At 32.1% G+C, this 20,305-nt stretch overlaps 5 protein-coding genes and 2 non-coding genes across 7 annotated transcripts in view. All coding sequences in view use genetic code 11, as the record gives it.

Moving 5' to 3' along the window:
* Positions 1–511, top strand: rps12 (ribosomal protein S12; one part of a trans-spliced gene, as the record gives it; the window's edge cuts it). Coding sequence (YP_009117408.1) covers positions 486–511 — 26 coding nt within the window.
* Positions 512–559: 48 nt separating this feature from the next.
* rps7 (ribosomal protein S7) lies at positions 560–1,027 on the top strand. Its single transcript has one exon. It carries the CDS (start codon positions 560–562, stop codon positions 1,025–1,027), a length of 468 nt encoding a protein of 155 aa, YP_009117448.1.
* Positions 1,028–1,315: 288 nt separating this feature from the next.
* On the top strand, positions 1,316–3,564 carry ndhB (NADH-plastoquinone oxidoreductase subunit 2). The gene is made up of 2 exons: positions 1,316–2,038; positions 2,809–3,564. Exons 1-2 carry the CDS (start codon positions 1,316–1,318, stop codon positions 3,562–3,564), a joined length of 1,479 nt encoding a protein of 492 aa, YP_009117447.1.
* A 417-nt stretch (positions 3,565–3,981) lies between these two features.
* trnI-CAU lies at positions 3,982–4,054 on the bottom strand. Its single transcript has one exon. It is a non-coding gene; the product is annotated as a tRNA-Ile (tRNA).
* A 268-nt stretch (positions 4,055–4,322) lies between these two features.
* On the top strand, positions 4,323–11,879 carry ycf2 (hypothetical chloroplast RF2). The gene has a single exon. It carries the CDS (start codon positions 4,323–4,325, stop codon positions 11,877–11,879), a length of 7,557 nt encoding a protein of 2,518 aa, YP_009117446.1.
* Positions 11,880–12,086: 207 nt separating this feature from the next.
* On the bottom strand, positions 12,087–12,167 carry trnL-CAA. Its single transcript has one exon. It is a non-coding gene; the product is annotated as a tRNA-Leu (tRNA).
* Positions 12,168–13,173: 1,006 nt separating this feature from the next.
* On the top strand, positions 13,174–20,301 carry ycf1 (hypothetical chloroplast RF1). Its single transcript has one exon. The coding sequence runs from the start codon at positions 13,174–13,176 to the stop codon at positions 20,299–20,301; it is 7,128 nt and encodes a 2,375-aa protein (YP_009117445.1).
* The last annotated feature ends 4 nt before the right edge of the window (positions 20,302–20,305 follow it).

Raw genomic sequence — 20,305 nt, 5'->3', positions numbered from 1 at the left:
TTTTATGATGATGCCATGTCAATTGCTAAAAACATGTAAAGTATATGGCTAACCCAATAACGAACGTTTTCTAAGGGGACTAGAGCAGGCTAAAACAATAAGGATAATATATGTCTAAGGTTTAATATTTAATTCATTTTATAAGTTTTCCCTTACTTAGTGTGTGTTAACATAAAATTGGAAATGTCTTGACTTTTTTGGAGCAGACTCAATTCAAATAGCATTGATTTAAAACACCTTTTCCTTTTTTATACTCTGTTTTAAACCTAAGGACCTAATCGTATAGATATAGAAAATACAAGATTTCTAATCATAGCAAAAGAAAGGAAACGGATACTCAATTGAGAATGAGTAAACATAATTCTATGCATAAGAATGAATATCTTCTATATATGCAAATAGAATCATGTGGAAAGCCGTATCCGGCGAAAGTCGTATGTACGGTTTGGAGGGAGATCTTTGATACCTTTAGAGATCTACCCTACAATATGGAGTTAAAAAGCCGAAATAAGTAATGATTAGTCTTTATGAAATAAATTTATGAACCTTTTTCACACTCATGTCACGCCAAAGTACTGTAGAAAATAAAATTGATAAATTTGATCCGATCTATCATAATCGATTAGTTAACATGGTCGTTAACCGTATTCTTAAGAACGGAAAAAAATCATTAGCTTATCGAATTTTTTATCAATCTCTAGAAAAGATTCAACAAAAAACAGAGAAAAATCCACTAATTGTTCTACGTCAAGCAATAGACAAATTAACTCCCAAATTGATAGTAAAATCAAAACGTGTAAGTGGATCCACTTATCAAGTTCCCATTGAAATAAAAGAGAAAGAAGGAAAAATACTTGCGATTCGTTGGTTATTAGAGTCATCCCGAAAACGTTCTGGTCCAAATATGCAATTCAAATTAAGTTACGAAATAATGGATGCTGCCAGAGAGAAAGGCAATGCTATACGCAAGAAGGAAGAGATTCATAAAATGGCAGAATCTAATAAAGCTTTTGCGCATTACCGTTAATCCACTAATTAGTATAAATAGATCCACAGATCTATCCCATTTTGATCAATAAAATATCCCATTTTGATCAATAAAAGAAAACTTACTTTCTAAAAATTGATACAAAAAAATTGATACAAATTTTATTGGAACGAAAACGAAAGGAAAAGAAGAATGAAAAATAAATCATAGATATAATGTATAATAAGGAGATTTTAAATAAAATGTTGCTCGAATATTAATTGAAGTTAGTAACTAATGATCCGGACAAAATGAAAAATGCATTTTTTATACCTTAAAATCATTTTTATGAAAGAATTTCATTTGCTTCTCTTCTATGGAAGTTCCATTTTCCCAGAATGCATCCTGATTTTCGGCCTATTTCTTCTTCTAGTAATCGATGTCATTTTTGATCAGAAAAAGACAACTTGGTTTTATTTCATCTCTTTAACAAGTTTAGTGCTAAGCATAACTTTTTTGTTATTTCAATGGAGAGAAGAACCCACGATTAGTTTTTTTGGCAATTTACAAACAAACAATTTTAATAAAATATTTCGGTTTCTCATTTTATTATGTTCCACTTTGTGTATTCCTCTATCCGTGGAATACATTCAATGTACAGAAATGGCTGTAACAGAGTTTTTGTTATTCATATTAACAGCTACTCTAGGAGGAATGTTTTTATGTGGTGCTAATGATTTAACAACTATCTTCGTATCTTTAGAATGTTTAAGTCTATGTTCTTATCTATTATCTGGATATACCAAAAGAGATGTTCGGTCTAATGAGGCTATTATGAAATATTTACTTATGGGTGGAACAAGTTCTTCCATTCTTGCTTATGGTCTTTCTTGGCTATATGGTCTATCTGGAGGTGAGATTGAAATTCAAGAAATAGCCAATGGTCTTATAAATACACAAATGTATAACTCTCCAGGAATTTGGATTGCACTTCTATCTGTAACGGTAGGAATTGCATTCAAACTTTCTTTAGTTCCTTTTCATCAATGGACCCCCGATGTATATGAAGGAGTGCGATTCGTTTGATAAATTATTACATACAATATCTTTTTTAGAGATGTTTGTTTCTATTTATAAAAACTCTATAGACATGTGAAAAAAAGATTGTTATTCCCACTTGGACTAAGACATCACTTTTACCAAAAATTTGAATTGAATTAAGGTAAAGCAAAGTAAGAAACAAACTCAATTGTTTGATTGAATTAACACACTACACCACCCCCATACAATAAATAACACCACCCCCATACAATAAATAACTTTTACAAATGAATTATTACGGGTAGTTTTTAGGGTCAGATTGACGTGTACTTTTATTCTTAACGTAGATGCTACATAGTAAGTTTTCATTCTTCAGAAACTACGAGTGTAAAAAAGAAGGCATCCGTCGACAAAAAGATTACCCTAAGATGAGCATCTCATGACTATTCAGAACGATTTAAATCAGATGGTTTTATTTTTTATTTTTCACTTTATTTTTAACTCTTTCATAACTGAACTTAAAAAAAACAAAAAAATAAGAAAAATGAATGATTTACAATTTATATACTATATTGCATACTATAATAACCACTGAGTAAGGATTCCTCGCGAAGTTAAGGATTAGTTATTCTTTATATCAATCGAATATATTCAATCTTATACATACACGAGGAAGGTAATAAAAAAAAGAGAATCAAATGATTCTGCAAATTTTTTTATCACTTAGGAGCCGTGCGAGAAGAAAGTCTCATGCACGGTTCTGAATGAGAGAAGGGAGAATTCCTCTTTTCGACTCTAACTCCCCCACTCCAGTCGTTGCTTTTATTTCTGTTATTTCAAAAGTAGCTGCTTCAGCTTTAGTCACTAGAATTTTCGATATTATTTTTTATTTTTCATTGAACGAATGGCATCTTCTTTTGGAAATATCAGCTATTCTTAGCATGATATTAGGAAATTTAATTGCTATTACTCAAACAAGTATAAAACGTATGCTTGCATATTCATCGATAGGTCAAATTGGATATATCCTTATTGGAATAATTGATAAAGACCCAAATAACGGATATGCAAGTGTGATAACTTATATGCTACTCTATATTTTTATGAATTTAGGAACTTTTGCTTGTATTATATTATTCAGTCTACGTACAGGAACAGATAACATTCGGGATTATGCAGGATTATACGCGAAAGACCCTTTTTCAGCTTTGTCTTTATCTTTATGTCTGCTATCGCTAGGAGGGATTCCTCCATTAGCAGGTTTTTTTGGAAAACTTTATCTATTCTGGTGTGGGTGGCAAGCAGGCTCCTATTTATTGGTTTCAATAGGACTCTTTATGAGTGCTATTTCCATATATTATTATCTTAAAATAATTAAGTTATTAATGACTGAAAGAAACAAAGAAATAACTCCCTACGTGCAAAATTATAGATTATCTTCTTCAATCTCAAAAAATTATATCGAAGTTAGTATGATTATATCTGTAATAGCATCTACTTTATTGGGAATAATAATGAATCCAATTGTTGCAATTGCCCAGGATACATTATTTTAGAGATTGATATTTTTTGTAATATAATTTTCACTAGGTGTAAAAAAAAAAGGAAGAATTGCCCTTATATTCATATTCTTAAAATCACAGGGAATAGGCTAGGCTTAAATTATCAGATGAACTTCTAATTACAAAATCAACTTGATCATTCAATTAGAAGTTCATTTTGGTTATAATACTGGTTATAATATAGAATTTGTTCATTTTGTACCAAAACAAAATATAGATGTTTCTATCTGAGAAAAAGTCGTTCAAACATGTGTTAAATAAAATATTTGTAATTCTTAACTTCTCTTTTCAATAGAAGTTAAGAATTACAAAACAGGGATGGAGATAATCTAATCTCCATACTGAATTGAATCGAGATAACCTTGCTGCGATTCTTTCATCTAAAAAACAGAGTGCAATAACTGTTTATTATGCATCCAGCAGGAATTGAACCCGCGACTTCCCAATTATGAGTTGGGTGCTTTTACCATTCAGCCATGGATGCTATGGTAAAGTTATTTCATTATAATCAATATGGTAACCAATTCAATTCTATTTCTCTTTTATAGAAATAACAAGAAACTTTTTTTTGACAAATTGTACAATAGTTGAATAACTTGCACTGACTACCTCTTTCTTATTATAAATAATTCAATTTAATAAGTAATACAATAGTTGAATAACTTGCACTGACTACCTCTTTCTTATTATAATTCAATTTAATAAGTAATAATTACACTATATTATCTTACAAAATAATAAACAAATAATATATGGGAAAACATGAAAATTCGTGGTCTACGGACCCTATCGGAAAAAACCGAGAAATAGTTTGGTTCTTTAGCGTTCAGTCGAAATTTAAAGATTACATGATGGATATATTCGTTCCATGGAACGAATCCAATTTGGTGAGATTGCTAAGTCAAATATTTTCTGGTCGAGAAAGTGTTGTTAAGCTTTTTGATTTTCGGATTCTTAGTACATTACTTATACGGGATATACGTATATTTATCTTAAAAGGTCAAGTAATAAAAGCTGTAATGGTAATAGCATTACCATTACTTTTCTATTTTTTGAATATTCGATTAATTGAAAGAAACAAATCATCAAAATATAATTTGATGAAGATATTTCCGGCTCCGGCTGTACAACATTTTGGAGTTAGAGCTAGAAAGGAAAATTTGTTGCTCGTTCCGCATCGTTTTATTTTTTCGCGAAAAGTCCGAAGGAGATATCAACGTTGCTTGCTCAATCCAAAAGAACATGTTTGGATTTTATCCAGTTCTAAAACAAATCTGAATCAGAAAAATGATAGAATATCAGAGAAGCAAGAAACAACAAGTTGGGAAAGCCTTTTGGAGAAGGAATCTAATGGCATCGAATGGGAGATTGATTCATCTTTTAATTCAATTCCAGAATATTGGAAATCTGAAACAAAACCTGAAAACCTTTATGAATGGCAGGAGTCATTACTTTGTCTTGAGCGAAACAAAATTATGGAGGAAGCAGAAAACAGACTCGAACAACTAGAAGTTGGACTAGTTCAAGCAGAAGAAGAATTTGCTCGTTCTTCAGAACCAGAACAAGAAAAAAAGAAGCAAAGAGAACGAAAAATTGAAGAAGTCGAAACATGCAGAGAAAGTCTACGAAGACTAAGGAAACTCCATAAGGAGACAAAAGCAAAATTTCATTTTGCACAACAAGAAAAAATATTACAAGAAGAATCAGATCAAGCAAGAGAATCTTTTCCCTTTTCAGAGACGGAAGTTTTTCAAACGTTGTTTGATCCTTTGTTAATAGATGAATCATGTATAAGTATTAATTATAGCAATAAACCGAGTGAAAAATTCAAATTGTTGAAAGGGCGACAAGATGCTTTTGAATATTTCAGGGGATTAGAAAAGAATAGAATTGTTGATCTATGGAAGGTTAAAAAATTGATTCAAAATCCTTCTGTCAATTATGATATTTTACCAGATCGCGAATGCAACATAAGAAAAGACTCTATAAACCAATTCAATTGTATTCGATTTATGAAATCGAATTTATCTTCAAGATCTCCCTCATCCTGTGATCAAAATAAAGAACAATTAGCATTAAACGATGATTTCCAATTCAAAAAATTTGTTCTTAAAATAACAGACCAATTTACTCTATCAATAACTAAGCCTAATCTCTATTACCCTAATGATGAAATTGACCTAGATATCGATGATCGTGTGAACGAATTACATTTATTCAACCAGACTCTATTGAAGTCCTTCAATTACTTCTTCAATTCCAGAGATGAATTAACGCATGATTCTTTCCTTCGGGTACTCAATATTTTTGAAAAAAAGAAAACATCAGAAGATGATAACACTAAACAACTAATATTTAATAAAATATTGAGTAGATACAAGATTCAAGCTAACGAGCATGTTGAAATTGAAAAAGCATTTATGAGATTCGATTTCTTGAAGAACGTATTGGCACCTGTTGTATCAAAATCTGAGTTGAATGAATATTTCTTAAAAGATTTTGTATTAAAGGATTTAGAATCGTTCCAGAAGTATTATTTTTTGGAATACCATAAATACTATATGGAATTACATAAATACTATATGGAATTACAAAGATACTCTTTGGAATTACAGAAAGTATTGAATAAGAATAAATACTCTTTGGAATTACAGAAAGTATTGAATACGAATAAATACTATTTGAAATTACAAAAATACTCTTTGGAATTACAGAAAGTATTGAATACGAATAAATACTATTTGAAATTACAAAAATACTCTTTGGAATTACAGAAAGTATTGAATAAGAATAAATACTATTTGGAATTACAAAAATACTCTTTGGAATTACAGAAAGTATTGAATAAGAATAAATACTATTTGGAATTACAGAAAGTATTGAATAAATACTATTTAGAATTAGATAAGGCATTCCATAAATACTCTTTGGTATTTCATGAATACTATTTGGAATTACAGAAAGTATTGAATAAATACTATTTAGAATTAGATAAGGCATTCCATAAATACTCTTTGGTATTTCATGAATACTATTTGGAATTATTGACTAAATACTCTTTGGTATTCCATAAATACTCTTTGGAGTTACAGAAAGTAGTGAATAAGAATAAATTGGAATCACAAAAAGTATTGGATGAATACTCTTTGGTATTCCATAAATACTCTTTGGAGTTACAGAAAGTAGTGAATAAGAATAAATTGGAATCACAAAAAGTATTGGATGAATACTATTTGGAATTACATAATTATTTTGGATATTTCTATGTGGAATTCCATAAATACTATATGGAATTACAAAGAGACTATTTAGAATTACAGAAAGTATTGAATAAGAATAAATACTATTTGGAATTCATCTATTTTCTCAAAACATTAAGTCGCAATTTGAATAATGTAACGCAAGATGCAATTAACCAGCATTCATCAAGTTGGATAATGTGTCAGAAAGAATGTTTGGATCGCCCTATTTTTCGACCTGTTCAGATTAGAAATCCAAATTTTTTAAACACTTTTGTATTATCCAAAAAGATCGAATACTTTCAACAAAGATTAGAATATCTCTTGTCCATTTCCAAACAAAACAATTTTAAAAAGAGAGTGTTAGATCCAATTGAATTATCGACTATTCAACATTGGGGTTGGTTTGGGGATCCCAATGAATTTCATTATACTGGAATTAATAAGTTTATCTCGGAGAATATGAATCCTTCGAAGATTCTCTGGGCCAAGATTAATGAAAATGTTTGGGACAAGCTTAATGAAAATGGCACAAAATCTAAATCAATTCCTAATCTTGAATCCAAACAAACATTAAATGAGAAAAAACCGATAATTGAATTTATTATTGACGTCTTTGATAATGGAAAAAATTACATGGAATTATTGGAACTATTTAATAATGCGGGTCTTTCGGAAATATTTGATAATCAAGACAATTGGTTGAATCCTTTAAAACTCTCTAATCAAAATTCATTGAGAGCTTCTTTTCACAAAGCAAATACCTTTGAATTTTTAGATTATTTACACCGTCCTCGTCTTTTTTATAAAAAAAGATTGGCTTCTTACATGGGAAGGATTCATATCAAAAATAAGAATGTAACATATGGACAATTATTAAATTTAGTTTTCATTCCTAACAATCTGGTTTCTTCGTCTATTAACGAAATGAGAGCTGTGTACTCAGAGAAAGAAACTATCTCACTCATAAAGTCACAAGTTAATATATTATTGGATAAATATTTATGTGACAAAGTGCTAATTCATGATTTGCATAAATCGTCTAATTTCTTTGATAAATTGAATTCTATTATTCGTAGAAATATTAATTTCTCGATTGAAGATATTTCTAAAACTCCTTTAATAAGCCTACAAATTGTCAATTTTGACAAAAACTCTTGCTATCCTTTTTTAAATAGTTCAGATTTAGAAGAAAAGACCTCTAGCCAGTATTCTCAAAATAGTTTTAGTTCAAACATAGATCTTATTCAAACTCAATCTTATCAAGATGATCTATTGTCCGAAATATCTTTGCGAATGAATCAATTTGCAGAAAAAGCAAAATATAGTTCAACAGAAAGAGATATAATAGAAGACAAAACTATAGGTGACTTTATGGAAGACGAAGCCATAGGTGAGTTTATGGAATTCAAATCCATAGGTGACTTTTTTGACAAAGAAAAACTAAAGTTAGTATTTTCAAAACTAAAGTGTTTTGGAATAATTTCTTTTAATCAAAATCAAATAAATATTCTTTTTGATCAAATAAAAAGAAATATTCTTTTTGAGAAATGGGGTTTGTTTCAAACACATAAGTCATGGTTGTGGTTTTTTACTTCCACAGGGTGGAAATATACTAAAAATCTGTTTTTTACTCTTTTTTCGGAAATAGAAATACCAGAAATACCAATAAATAATATTAATCAGTTGGTATCAATCCCGGGCAATATTAGGCAAAATTGGAATCACAATTTGAATATTTTGTGGGCACTTTATCATAAATTTTGGAAAGTTCTAAAGTGGGAATTTAGAGATAAAATTGATCAAATTATCACAATATTGAATGATCAAATTCTCATAATATTAAATGATAAAATTCTCCCTATATTAAATAATCAAATTCTCCCGATATTGAATGATCAAATTCTCCCTATATTCAATCTTATGTTATCCCGCTGGAATATTGACAAAATATTGCAAGAAACAAATGACGAAGTATTTAGAGGAGTACTTAAGGGAAAGGATCTATCAATATCATTTGATGTATGGAAATATACACATAATGTTCGGGAATATGATATTTTTCTTTATATCTTAATTGGGTTTTTCTTTTATATTTCCTCCAGAATTCCTTTATTGTTGATTAAGTTCTATAGGAACTTCTATCTCATCAGAGTTTTGCAGTATAATTCCTACTGCTTTGAGAGAGTAGGAGAAATGATTAGATCTTATAAAAGGCTTAGAAATTTTTCTAATTTAAATTGGTATGGTTCTTGGCTTACATTTGTGGACTATATCGAGCTGGACTCGGATCCTGATGATATAGGATTATCGCTACTATTGAAAATTTGGTATGTCAAAAATATTAAATGGTTGCGGCGGCGTTTTCGAGAATGCCGGAAATATCACTCACTTATAAAAACAATTTTGTACGAATTTGAAGTGGATGACTTTCTTTTGAGAGAAAATCGATTGTTTTTACTACAAGAAAGAATCTCTCAATTTGAATCGAAATTAACCCCCCCTATTGGTTTATTTCATGAATTTGAAAAAAAAGAACAGCCAGGACTTCTTTACTTTCGATATTTAGCTGAATTTATTCAGAGAGGCCTAACTCATAGAATAGGCTTAATGAATTCCGAATTAAATTCATTGTTTTTAGCAGAAATACCGATCTTCGCTGCTTTTTATCAGAAGATGACTTCCATCCCAATTCGCTCATTCTTATATGACCACGTTAGATTTTACCCACTCTACCCAGTACCGTCCTTTTCGAATCGAATTTTATTGATAGGGCCTAAGGAAACTGGACGATCCTACTTGGCTAAAAATTTGGCAGCAGATTCTTATTTACCTTTAATAAGAATATCTCCTAAAAGTTTTTTGAGGCAGCAAAAACTTCTGTCTCGCTATGAACCCGAGTATACATCTTCAGCTAAACAATCATACCTTGAGCATGAAAATATCCTCAGGTCTCTCGGCTGGTCAGGCAGGCCAAAAGACGTAGCTGAGAAGGAGTACTATGATAAAAAACCTCATAAGTTTTTGTATGATCGATTTTTGAATCCTAACCCTCCAGAGTATTTTGCGAGAAGAGTAATCCAATTCGTATTTGCACTCAAATTGGCAAAATTGATGTCTCCTTGCGTCATATGGATTCCAAGCATTCATGAACTGAATGATTACTTTTATCTTATTGCATTATTGGTAGAACTCCTTGGGGATCCATATAATCCGATTGATGGTGAAAAAGAAACCACCATCAAACAAAATATTGTTGTTATTGCCTCAACTGATATTCCAAAAAAAATTGATCCAGTTCTAATAAGTCCTCCTCGTAGTAAACGAAGATTCGATACATTTATCAATACTAAAAAGTTGCCTGCCCCATATCGAGAAAAAGAATTTCCTTTGCTTTTACGTAACAAAGGGCTCTACTTGAAAAAAGAATGGAACTGCTATGATGAATTTGGGTTAACTACCAAAGGCTTTACTACGCAAGATCTAGCAAAACTTGCTGATGAAATATTTCTAATTAGCATGAGCCAAAATACTTCAGCTATAGACAATGATATAATTGGAGTAGCTTTGTATAGATCAAATTGGGGTCCTTGTAATTATAATCTGAAGTTCAGTGAATTTTTTCAAGGACTTCCTTATAAGATAGGAAAAGCCATTATACAGAATAAACTAACGTATTTAAAAAATTCTCTAAGGCTTAATCTAGATTTCGAGGGTCGAAGGGCAAACTATTTGCATCAATGGTATTTAGAACCTTCAATTGCCGGAACAGTTGCGAAAGAGTTCACCGTATTCTATCATATTTTGGGTTGCTTGGCCGGATCAGTAGCGCAAGATTGTTGGTTTTTATCGGAATCAAATAGAGAGAATTGGAATAATCCTTTTGATCCTTTCATTGAAAATGATTTCATTCTAGCTTCGAGTCTCTTACAGGGTCTTCTGGAAGAATTTCCATCGTTGGCAATATATCGGGGCAATTCTGATTACATAACAATTGCTCCTCAGTTCAAAAAAGATATGATGCAAAAAGGATTATCTTCTATACTAGATAAAATCGTTTTATCTAAAGAATTAAGAAATTCCTACGGAAAAGAGGACGAAACTCCTATAGTTTGTGATTCTAGGACCTGGCGTTTTAGTTTTATTCGCAGCAATCGATTTGAGCATATAAAAGATATAACAATAGAAAATCCATTATTGGATTATCTTCACCTGTTTGGAGGGTTTCAAGAAAGACCGACCCGTCTTTCTAGCTTATATTGGAAGAAATTTCTAATGTCTGGCCCCGACTTCCGGCCTCTTTATGCTGGGAAGGACGATATTATAGAAAGAAAGACAGCTGCTTTCTGGGAAGCAAAATTACTATACAAAAAGTTTCAAAGGATGGGAATATATCAATTTGACACAGAAGAGTATGCAATGGAGTATAAACCTTTAAATGCACCAGTAATCTGTCTAGCTCGTCGATTTCTTTGGGATCCCGTGAGTATTCGCTTTTTAAATAAGCACTCTTCTTTTGAACAAAGAGAACTTTTTGCTTCTAAAGAACTTGTGAAGAGCATTTATCTTACTTATTCTTCAACAAGAGAGCTAAATATCAGTATTAAAAAAACGTTAAAGTCTATTCTAAAGCGTAAAAAGGTGAGAAAAATAGCCCTAGGAATCAAAATTCAGACTAATGATGACGATTTACCTCTTAATATTAAAATGGAAGAAAAAGAAAATTTTGAAAATTTCAAACGCTTTCAAGAAATTGGTACCCGATTGAAACGTGTATTACCTTATCCCCAATCGGTGATAAGTGAACGTTGGTTCCGTGAAAAAACACGGGATGATAAATTTAAACAACGTTTGCTCAAGGGAGAAAGGGAAAATATAGATTTATTATCTAATGAATCTCTTACTTATAAAACTCTATCCGAAAGTTATGAATATTTATCAAATTTATTCTTCTCTAATAGAATGTTATTTAAACAAATGATCGATACATTATTAAAAACAAAATGGCTTTCTACGAATGCCATTGATTGTTTATTGGCGGAAGGATTAAATAACAAAAAAAAAGCCTAGATCTTTCATTCATTTTGTTCAAATTTGATCGGTCCGAATTTTGTCTTTAAAACTTTTCCAAAAAATAAAATCGAATTGATATAGTTTAATAGTAGTACTCTCGATTAATTCGACTTGATTTTTTGAACAATGGCAATTGAATTACTCATTCAATTGCCATTAATTATAATGTCTAATATAACTATTAAATGAAATATTGAATATGTATGCCTTGAAGAGGACTCGAACCTCCACGCTGTTTAGCACGACATTTTGAGTGTCGCGTGTCTACCATTCCACCATCAAGGCATTCAAGAAGCTGATAATATTTCATCGAATATTTGATTTTATTTCATAAAATACTTGACAATTTCATTGTTTCGTCATATAATAATTTCATCGAATATTTGATTTTATTTCAGTCATATAATAATTTCATCGAATATTTGATTTTATTTCATAAAATACTTGACAATTTCATTGTTTCGTCATATAATAGAGTGAGTTGAGTTCAATAGCGGAAGAGAAAGTGGATCGGTTTGACAACACAATATCATTGTTTTGTGATATAATAAAGTGAGTTTAGTTCAATAGTGGAAGAGAAAGTGGATCGGATAGAATATTATGTTTAGCTTATTAAATGAAATGGTTGAACGGCACCTTTAGAAATATGTTTTATTTTCTATTAATAAGTCAATAGTCAATTTTGGATATCTTGATTAACATAACATAAGATTGAGAATCACCGTGATTATATTTTAATAGCCCTTAATTAAGGAGATTCGGCAGGTAGGACACATATATAAGATAAGTAATGATATACTTATAATACTTAGTAAAGTAATGATATACTTATAATACTTAGTAAACTTATAATACTTAGTAAAGTAATGATATACTTATAATACTTAGTAAAGTAATGATATACTTATAATACTTAGTAAAGTAATGATATACTTATAGAAGAAGATTCGGCAGGTAGGACACATATATGAGATAAGTAACCATATACTTATAGTGCTATCATATACAAAAAATGATCTATGGTAATATATTGATCTATGTAATACAGTTACGGAGTAGATTCGATGTTGTCGTTAATCTCTGTATATAGATTTGGAGTGTTATCTAATGATCTATCTAAGACAGTTTCTAAATATTCCATGAAATAGAAATAGGTTAGTAATCTAATTCTATAGAAAAATTGTCATATTAAATAAAAAAATGATCCGAATGTTATGTTAATAACGTTAAAATCATAGTCTCATGAATGATAAATAACTAATATAGTCTAACGGCAGGAGGAAAAGAGACTATGCTTAATTACATCATACCGTGGGTTGAAAGATCCACTCCGGTTCTATTATTTGGAGTTTATTATGGTTTTTTAGCAACATTGCCAATTGGCCCGGCCCAGATGTATTTTATTCGATCTTTGTTAATTCAAAACAAAGTCATCGACAACAGAAAAATTGTTCCTGCAGGGAATTTGATTCTTAGTGGTTCTTTTGTGGCACAACTGGTGGTCTTCTCATCCATATACGTAGCGCCTATTTATGCGAGTATTTGGAAACCCCATTTGATGACAACCATGCTTTTTCCCGTTTTATTTTTTGTTATTTTTCAAAGAGCTTTTTTTCGGAAACACCCTTGGCTTCAAAATCCGGCAGTAGAATTCTTTATTGGAGTCGCTTTACAACTGCTAAACCCCGCCCTTTTCGGTAAATCTATCTATACCCGATTAATCAATCTGATGCTATTCAGATATAGCGGAAACTTTTTATTTCTGCTGAGTACCGCAGCCGGATGGTTGAGCGGACAAATTCTTTTTGTAAAAATGACGAAAATTTTTTGTTCACGGGTGGAAAATGATGTTCCCTTAAAAAGGGATAGAAGGGGAGAATTTTTCGCCTTCAGTTTTCAAATTATTTTCTTCGGCTATGCCATGGTGGCATGCTGCGGGAGGAATCCTTTTCTCGTTGCTACAAAATGGAACGATTCAAGGACGTTCATTCACGGTCCTCGAGAAGAACTTGAAGAACTATCATTAGACTTATCTGGTAAGAAAGGCTCTTTTAGCGGTAAATCTAACAAAAAAAAAAAACATAAGAAACACAAGCCTAAGACACCGCCTAAGACCCCTATTAATATTCAAAAAAATGAGGAGAATGTTAAGAAGCCGTCCATTCCTTTGCCTTCTTCTTTTAGCCCGCTAGTGAATTTTTTATCTGATCAATTGAAATTGCATGCTGACAAAAAAAAAATATTACCTTTTATAATCAAAAGGTGGCCATTAATAGTGTTGGATTCTAATCGGTTTAACGACCCCCTTCGATACGTGAGTATAGGAGATTATATTCTGCGTGGCCCTGTGAGGAGCCAAGTTGCTGAATATTTCTTTGATGTTTGTCTCAGTGATGGCCATCAAAAAATTTCTTTCACAGCTCCGCCAAGTATCTCTTTTTTTGCCAAAATGGCAAACTTGGGTGATCAAAGTCTTGATTCAAATCAGGATCACCTTGATGAATGGATAGAAAAAAAATGGGAGAGGAAAACTTCTTTAGGCGAAGAGCTTGAAAATAGGGTGAGAGCTCTAAGCAATGGATCTCCTATTGTCAAAATTCTTGAAAAGAGAATCAGATTTAAAAAAACAAAAGATAAAAAGCGTCTTTCAGAAGTTGATGATCCTTTACTTAGCGGGCCATTCCGTGGGTCAATGAATCAATTTCAATTTAAGTCGCCTTGGATGCTTTATTCGGAGGAATACTTGAAAGAGCAAAAAGAGAAACTGTCAGAATCTAAGAACCAGGGTTCTACCACTAAGAACCATGATTCCACCAATAAGAACGATGATTCTACCAACCGACTTCTTCGATTTTCTTTAATTCGACCAGAAAATAAAGAAAGAATCGTTCAACCGCGAATCAAACTTATTTCAAAATGGTGGATAGATAAAATTCGTATGGTCTTATTAGAAGAACAGAACAGAAGAAAATGGTTAGATGAATCTACTTTGGAGGACTTAAAGAAGAAATATGATCAAATTTATCCTAAAAATTTCTCTTCATTAGAATATGTTTTCAACACATTGGTCCCGGCGCCTTTAAAGGAAAGAATAGAAAAAGACATTGCTTCTTGTGAGAAAAAATTGTTAACAAATTATTTGTTGCATATTTTTCTTGAAACTACGGGTACCAAATGGGAATTGCTTCTTAGTGTTCTTCCTACCGAGCAGGCTTTGCTTTATGAGCGACTTTTTTTGATTAATTCGGACGAATTATCAAACTATCGATTATCTATGGATATTGAAATATCAGAGAAGGATATTCTGAAGGATTTCGCAGATATTTTAGAAGAGGATCCACCTTCTTCTAATAAGGAACATACTAAGGATAAAGAACATAAGAGCGATAAATCAAATATTCATCTTGATGAATATTTCTTTGAAAAAGAACAATCTGAGCAAGATATGAGGGATTTCGCAGATTTTCATGAACTTTATGTTCTTTATAGCAAATTAATAGAACAGGAAAAAACCCGTCTTGATGATTACGAACCTCGAATTCGAGATTTTAACAGGTTTGTTGTTCCTAAATTGCCCTCTACCCTAGTATCTGGAGTTCACGACCCTATGGCTGTCAAAGATTGTCTCGAAGTTCGCCCAAAAAAAGCTCGGCAGTTAATAATTATAAAGCCCCTTGAGAAGCTCAAGGAAACGGAAGAAGAGAAGAAAGAAGAGGAGGAAGAACTAAAGAATGAGGCCTTAGAAACAACAAAAAAAGGGTTGTTTAAACCTTTAAAACAAAAAGATCTTGAAGAAGAAACTCTTGAACAAGAAGAAGCGGACAATGGGGGGGATGAAGAAGAGGATCTTGTATCCAAAGATATATACGTCTTTAGTTATCCTTATGAAGGAGATTTTCGTCGAGATTTGGTAAAAGGAGCTGTCCGTTTTCAACGACGAAAAGTTTCAGCAATCAACCATTGGATACCGAGACCAGAGTCGATTCTTTTCGGGAGACTAAAATCAATGACTCAAAAGTCATCACATCACAAACCTGTGCCTAAGAAGGACGAAAAAAAGAGAAGAACTCCGAGATCCTTAAGAATTCGCGAACAATTTTTGGAAAGACGCGAAAGACGAAAAGAAGATCGTCGCCGCCGAACACAGCAAACCTTCGACGGGGAAGTGGTTCACTATGTCAGAGCTGCTCTCTTGTTTACTCATACGTATTTAAGGAAACGATTGTATTTGCCTACTTTGATAATGGCTAAAAATATTGGTCGTATTTTACTGTTTCAAGTTTCCGAATGGGAGCAAGATTGTAAAATCATGGAAAAGGAATCATATCTCAAATGTAATTATGATGGATATGAATTGACGGACTCGGATGTCCCGAAAAAGTTCCTAAAAGATTACATCAAAGAAGGTATTCAAATCAAGATTTTATATCCTTTTCGCTTAAAACCTTGGCATGAACCTAATTCTGTTGAGACTGAAAAAAAAACAACAGGATACTTAACTATCTATGGTACAGAAATTGAATCACCTTTTGGTAATCCACCAAACGTACCTTCTTTTTGGGAACCTATTGGCAAATGCATTTGGAATTATACGTCCGATCGGGCAAAACCTATTATCGAACCTATCCGCGAATTGATAAATTCTATCTGCGAATTGATAAATGAAATACAAAATGAAATACAAAATGAAATACAAAAGATAGTAAAATTTCTAAAAGAAATAGAAGAGACGGTAAACGCGATAAATGAAAAGTTTCATCAAAAAATCAACCTATATACTAGGAAAGAAATAAAAACTATTCGGACTAGGCCTACGTCTAATATTCAATTTTCTTTAGAAATAGTAGAAGATGAACCATTTTCAATTCAGATGGAACAAAATTTGGATCTTCCAGATCCAGATGATTGGACAATCACAATGAATGATCGAATCAACCAAATGAATGAGGAGTATCGCTTCAATCTAGATATTTATAATAAATTGAAAGCTGATTTTAAACAGAGAATGGATCAACCTTCTCCTAACATAAAATCCAAATTGAAAAAAGAGTGGGTTCAAATCAAAATTTGGCGTTCGTGTTTACAAAAGAAAAGTCTTCGCTTCATCAGGAAGAAATTGCCGTTTTTTATGAAAGTTATTCATTTTAGGGTGAAATTGCTCCTTATTGATCTCAAAATAAGTATGTTCAATATGATCGATTCAAATTTGGAATTTTGCATGCAATTGAGTAGAAGTTTTGAAACAATTAAAAAACTATTCAATAGCAATCATCCAATTAGCAAAAACGTCGAATCCAAATGCCAAGGAAAAGAAATTTCCCAAGCGTACGTTTTTCATCAAATATGGAAAGAAATAAGAAATATGAAAGGGTTATATGTCAAAGATCTGATAGAATCAAGAGCATCGTCCCCTTTTATAAAAAAAAATGTGAAAGAATTTTTGGGCTCACAAGGAATATTGGATTGCAAGCATCCTGGAGAGTTAACGATTAACCATTGGAAGCAATGGTTAAAATGGTGTGCTGGCTACAGAATAGCTCCACACAGAAATAAAAAACGTAAACATGTTATTGGCAACCGGTTGGGATGGACTGAATTTGCATCGTTTTTGGGAGAGAAGCGCTTTGCCACTTTTATGGCACGACTTAAGAACCGGATCAAACGTCACAGATATGATATTTTGGCATATAGTTATCTGGATCATATGAAAGAGAATAATCATGGACCCGCAATTCAATATATACCGGAACCGGATTATCAAGCTATTACTAATTTTCAAAATCCCGGTTTTTGCAAGAAGAAGAAGAAGAGGAAGAAGAAGAAAAATGATTCTTCTTGGAAAAAGTTTTTTTCTTCCAAAAAGAAAAAAAAGAATTGTGATTCTTCCAAACCCAAAAAGAAAAAGATGACTGTCGATAAATTTTGCGCGGCAACTAAAAAAAACTATTACAAGAAAAGTCGATATTACAAATTCCAATTCTGGTTGTTCCCAGATATTAGAAAAAAAATCAAAAATGCAAACAAACTTGGTGACGTTTTTCCTCCGAATATCATAAGAAGACAGATTAAACACATGTGGAAATTTCGAGAAATCCAAATACCAAAAGATTTTGATGTTGATGCTTTCGTTATAGAAAGTCTTCGAAAGAAAGAAGAGGAAAGGCAAAGAAAAGCCGCGGCTAAACAAGCAATTAAGGAGGCCCGAAGAAAACGAAAAGAGGAGAGACTTCAAATAAGAGAAACACGGCGCAAAAAATTAGAGGCGGCCACTTCTCCAGAAGAAGTCGATAGATTGAAAAGCGCATTCAAAGCAGAAGATGAAATAAATAAGAAGCAAAGAAGGCGGGAAGCAAAGAAAAGATTTCTCAAGGAACAGAGAGCTAGACAACTAGCAAAAATAGCTGCCGAAAAAGAAAAAGAGAAAAAAAGAGAAGAGAGGAGACGTAAATTGATGGCATTAAGTCGGAAACGTAAATCTTCGAATTCGAAAAGATCAAAAAAATCGAGAGATTTTCTAGTTCGAGACTTCTGTAATATTTATCATCCAAAAATAAATATTGATGAAATCAATAGAGAAAGCGAAGAAGTCCGAATAGCAATAAAGGAGATTTTTTTGAGACAAGATGCTAATAAAGCGTCAGAGGGTGATAAGAAAGCATGGGACTGGGTTAAATCAAAATTGGATGAGACATACGAAGTAGACGAACCTTCCAAAACCAAGACCAAACCCAAACCCAAGAAAGCCGATGAACAAGAGATAGATTTCACAACTGCCAAAACTGAATATCTGAAAGAACAGAAACGCTTCCAACGGGAGGCAAAACGCCTTGCAAGGGAGAAAGAGTTAAAGGAGGAGATGAAACTTAGGGGAGAAGAAGTAGTGGAACCACAATTAGAAAAAGACAAATTAGCCTATCGGGAAATGGCCAAAAATATTTATACTTGGACAATGAAATTCGAGCTCGAAAAACTGCCGCTAACTCCTTGGTTTTCCAAGTTCAGACATGTGATTCGTTTTTTTGATAAGAAAAAATTAGGCAGCAAAACTGCGGTAGCTAACGTAGTTTTTCCATATGTCGAAAACGGAGATCTTGACTTCGAATTATTGGATACTATATTCTATCTCAAAAGTGTCTTCCCGAAACATAATGATATATGTAGAATTTTTTGCGAGAGAACCCGAAGATCTATTCCACTTGTACCGGGGTACTTTGATGACCGATTCTTTGTATATAAAATTGCAAGTCTTTTATTCAAACTAAAGAAGAAAAAGATTAATGTCAATCTTTTTGATAGATCTCAACGACGAAGAACAAATGAAAAGATTTCAAGTTCTTTCATTTTCGAAGATCTTTTTCTTCCAAGACGTCGCAGAGAATTTCGAATTTTGAATCTTTTGAATCTGGAAAACCATTTGGGTGAGAGTGTAAGATTAAGTAGTCAAGAGATACCAAATGACCAAGGTCTAATGAAAAAAAACGAACATCTGATCGTAGATACAAGGCAAAAGATAAGACGTTTTCTTTGGCCTCGTTATCGATTCGAAGATCTTATTTGCATGAATAGATTTTGGTGGAATACCAATAATGGTAGTCGATCTGCTATGTTGAGGGTACGCATGTATCCTAAAATAGATCATTGGGAACATATTCAAAGTAATTTGTATTTTCTAAGGCTAAAGCACAGTTTTATTTCGATAAGAGAGATTGTTAAAAAATTTGGAAATCATGCCAAAAGTTTATTGGGTACGAAACAGTCGCCGGTTGCTGGACAAAACGAAGCTCTAAATGAAGTAAAGCATAAAAAAGAAGACTCTTTTTGCAGCATAAGTTCGTCCCTTCCTTCTGACCCCTCCCCGTACAATGAGCTTCTTACGATACTCAGAAAAATAATAAGTTCGCTTAGAGATTCTATTAGGGGATGGATAGGTTCACTTTTGTCTAAACTTAGAGCTTTTCTTATCAAACGGATAAGTTCGCTTAAAGATTTTATTATCAAATCAATGAGAGAACTCTTTTCTAAACTTAGAGCTTTTCTTATCAAGCGGATAAGTTCGCTTAAAGATTTTATTATCAAATCAATGAGAGAACTTTTTTCTAAACTTAAACTTAAATTGAAAAGATTTCTAAATACGCTTAAAAAGAAACTGAGAAAATTGATAGATCCGCTCATAAATAAGTTGGAAACTCAACGTATCAACTTTATGAGGTTTCTAACAAACCTTATAAATGAAATTAGAGTGAAACTCGTCAATTTTCTAAGTTTCCTAAGAGATATAATAGACGGGCTATTAGCTAAGCTAGAAAAACCTAGACGTTTCAGTCGTTGGATGAAGTTTTTTTCTTTGATTACAAAAGTTTTAAAGGCATATCAAATTTTTGCGACTATAGTTGAATATTGGAAGTCTTCAAGAAGGTAAAAAT

The sequence above is a fragment of the plastid genome of Cupressus sempervirens, assembly GCF_028749045.1.
Source record: "Cupressus sempervirens plastid, complete genome".
Taxonomy (NCBI): Eukaryota; Viridiplantae; Streptophyta; class Pinopsida; order Cupressales; family Cupressaceae; genus Cupressus; species Cupressus sempervirens.
This window is presented reverse-complemented; position numbering and strand designations above follow the sequence as displayed.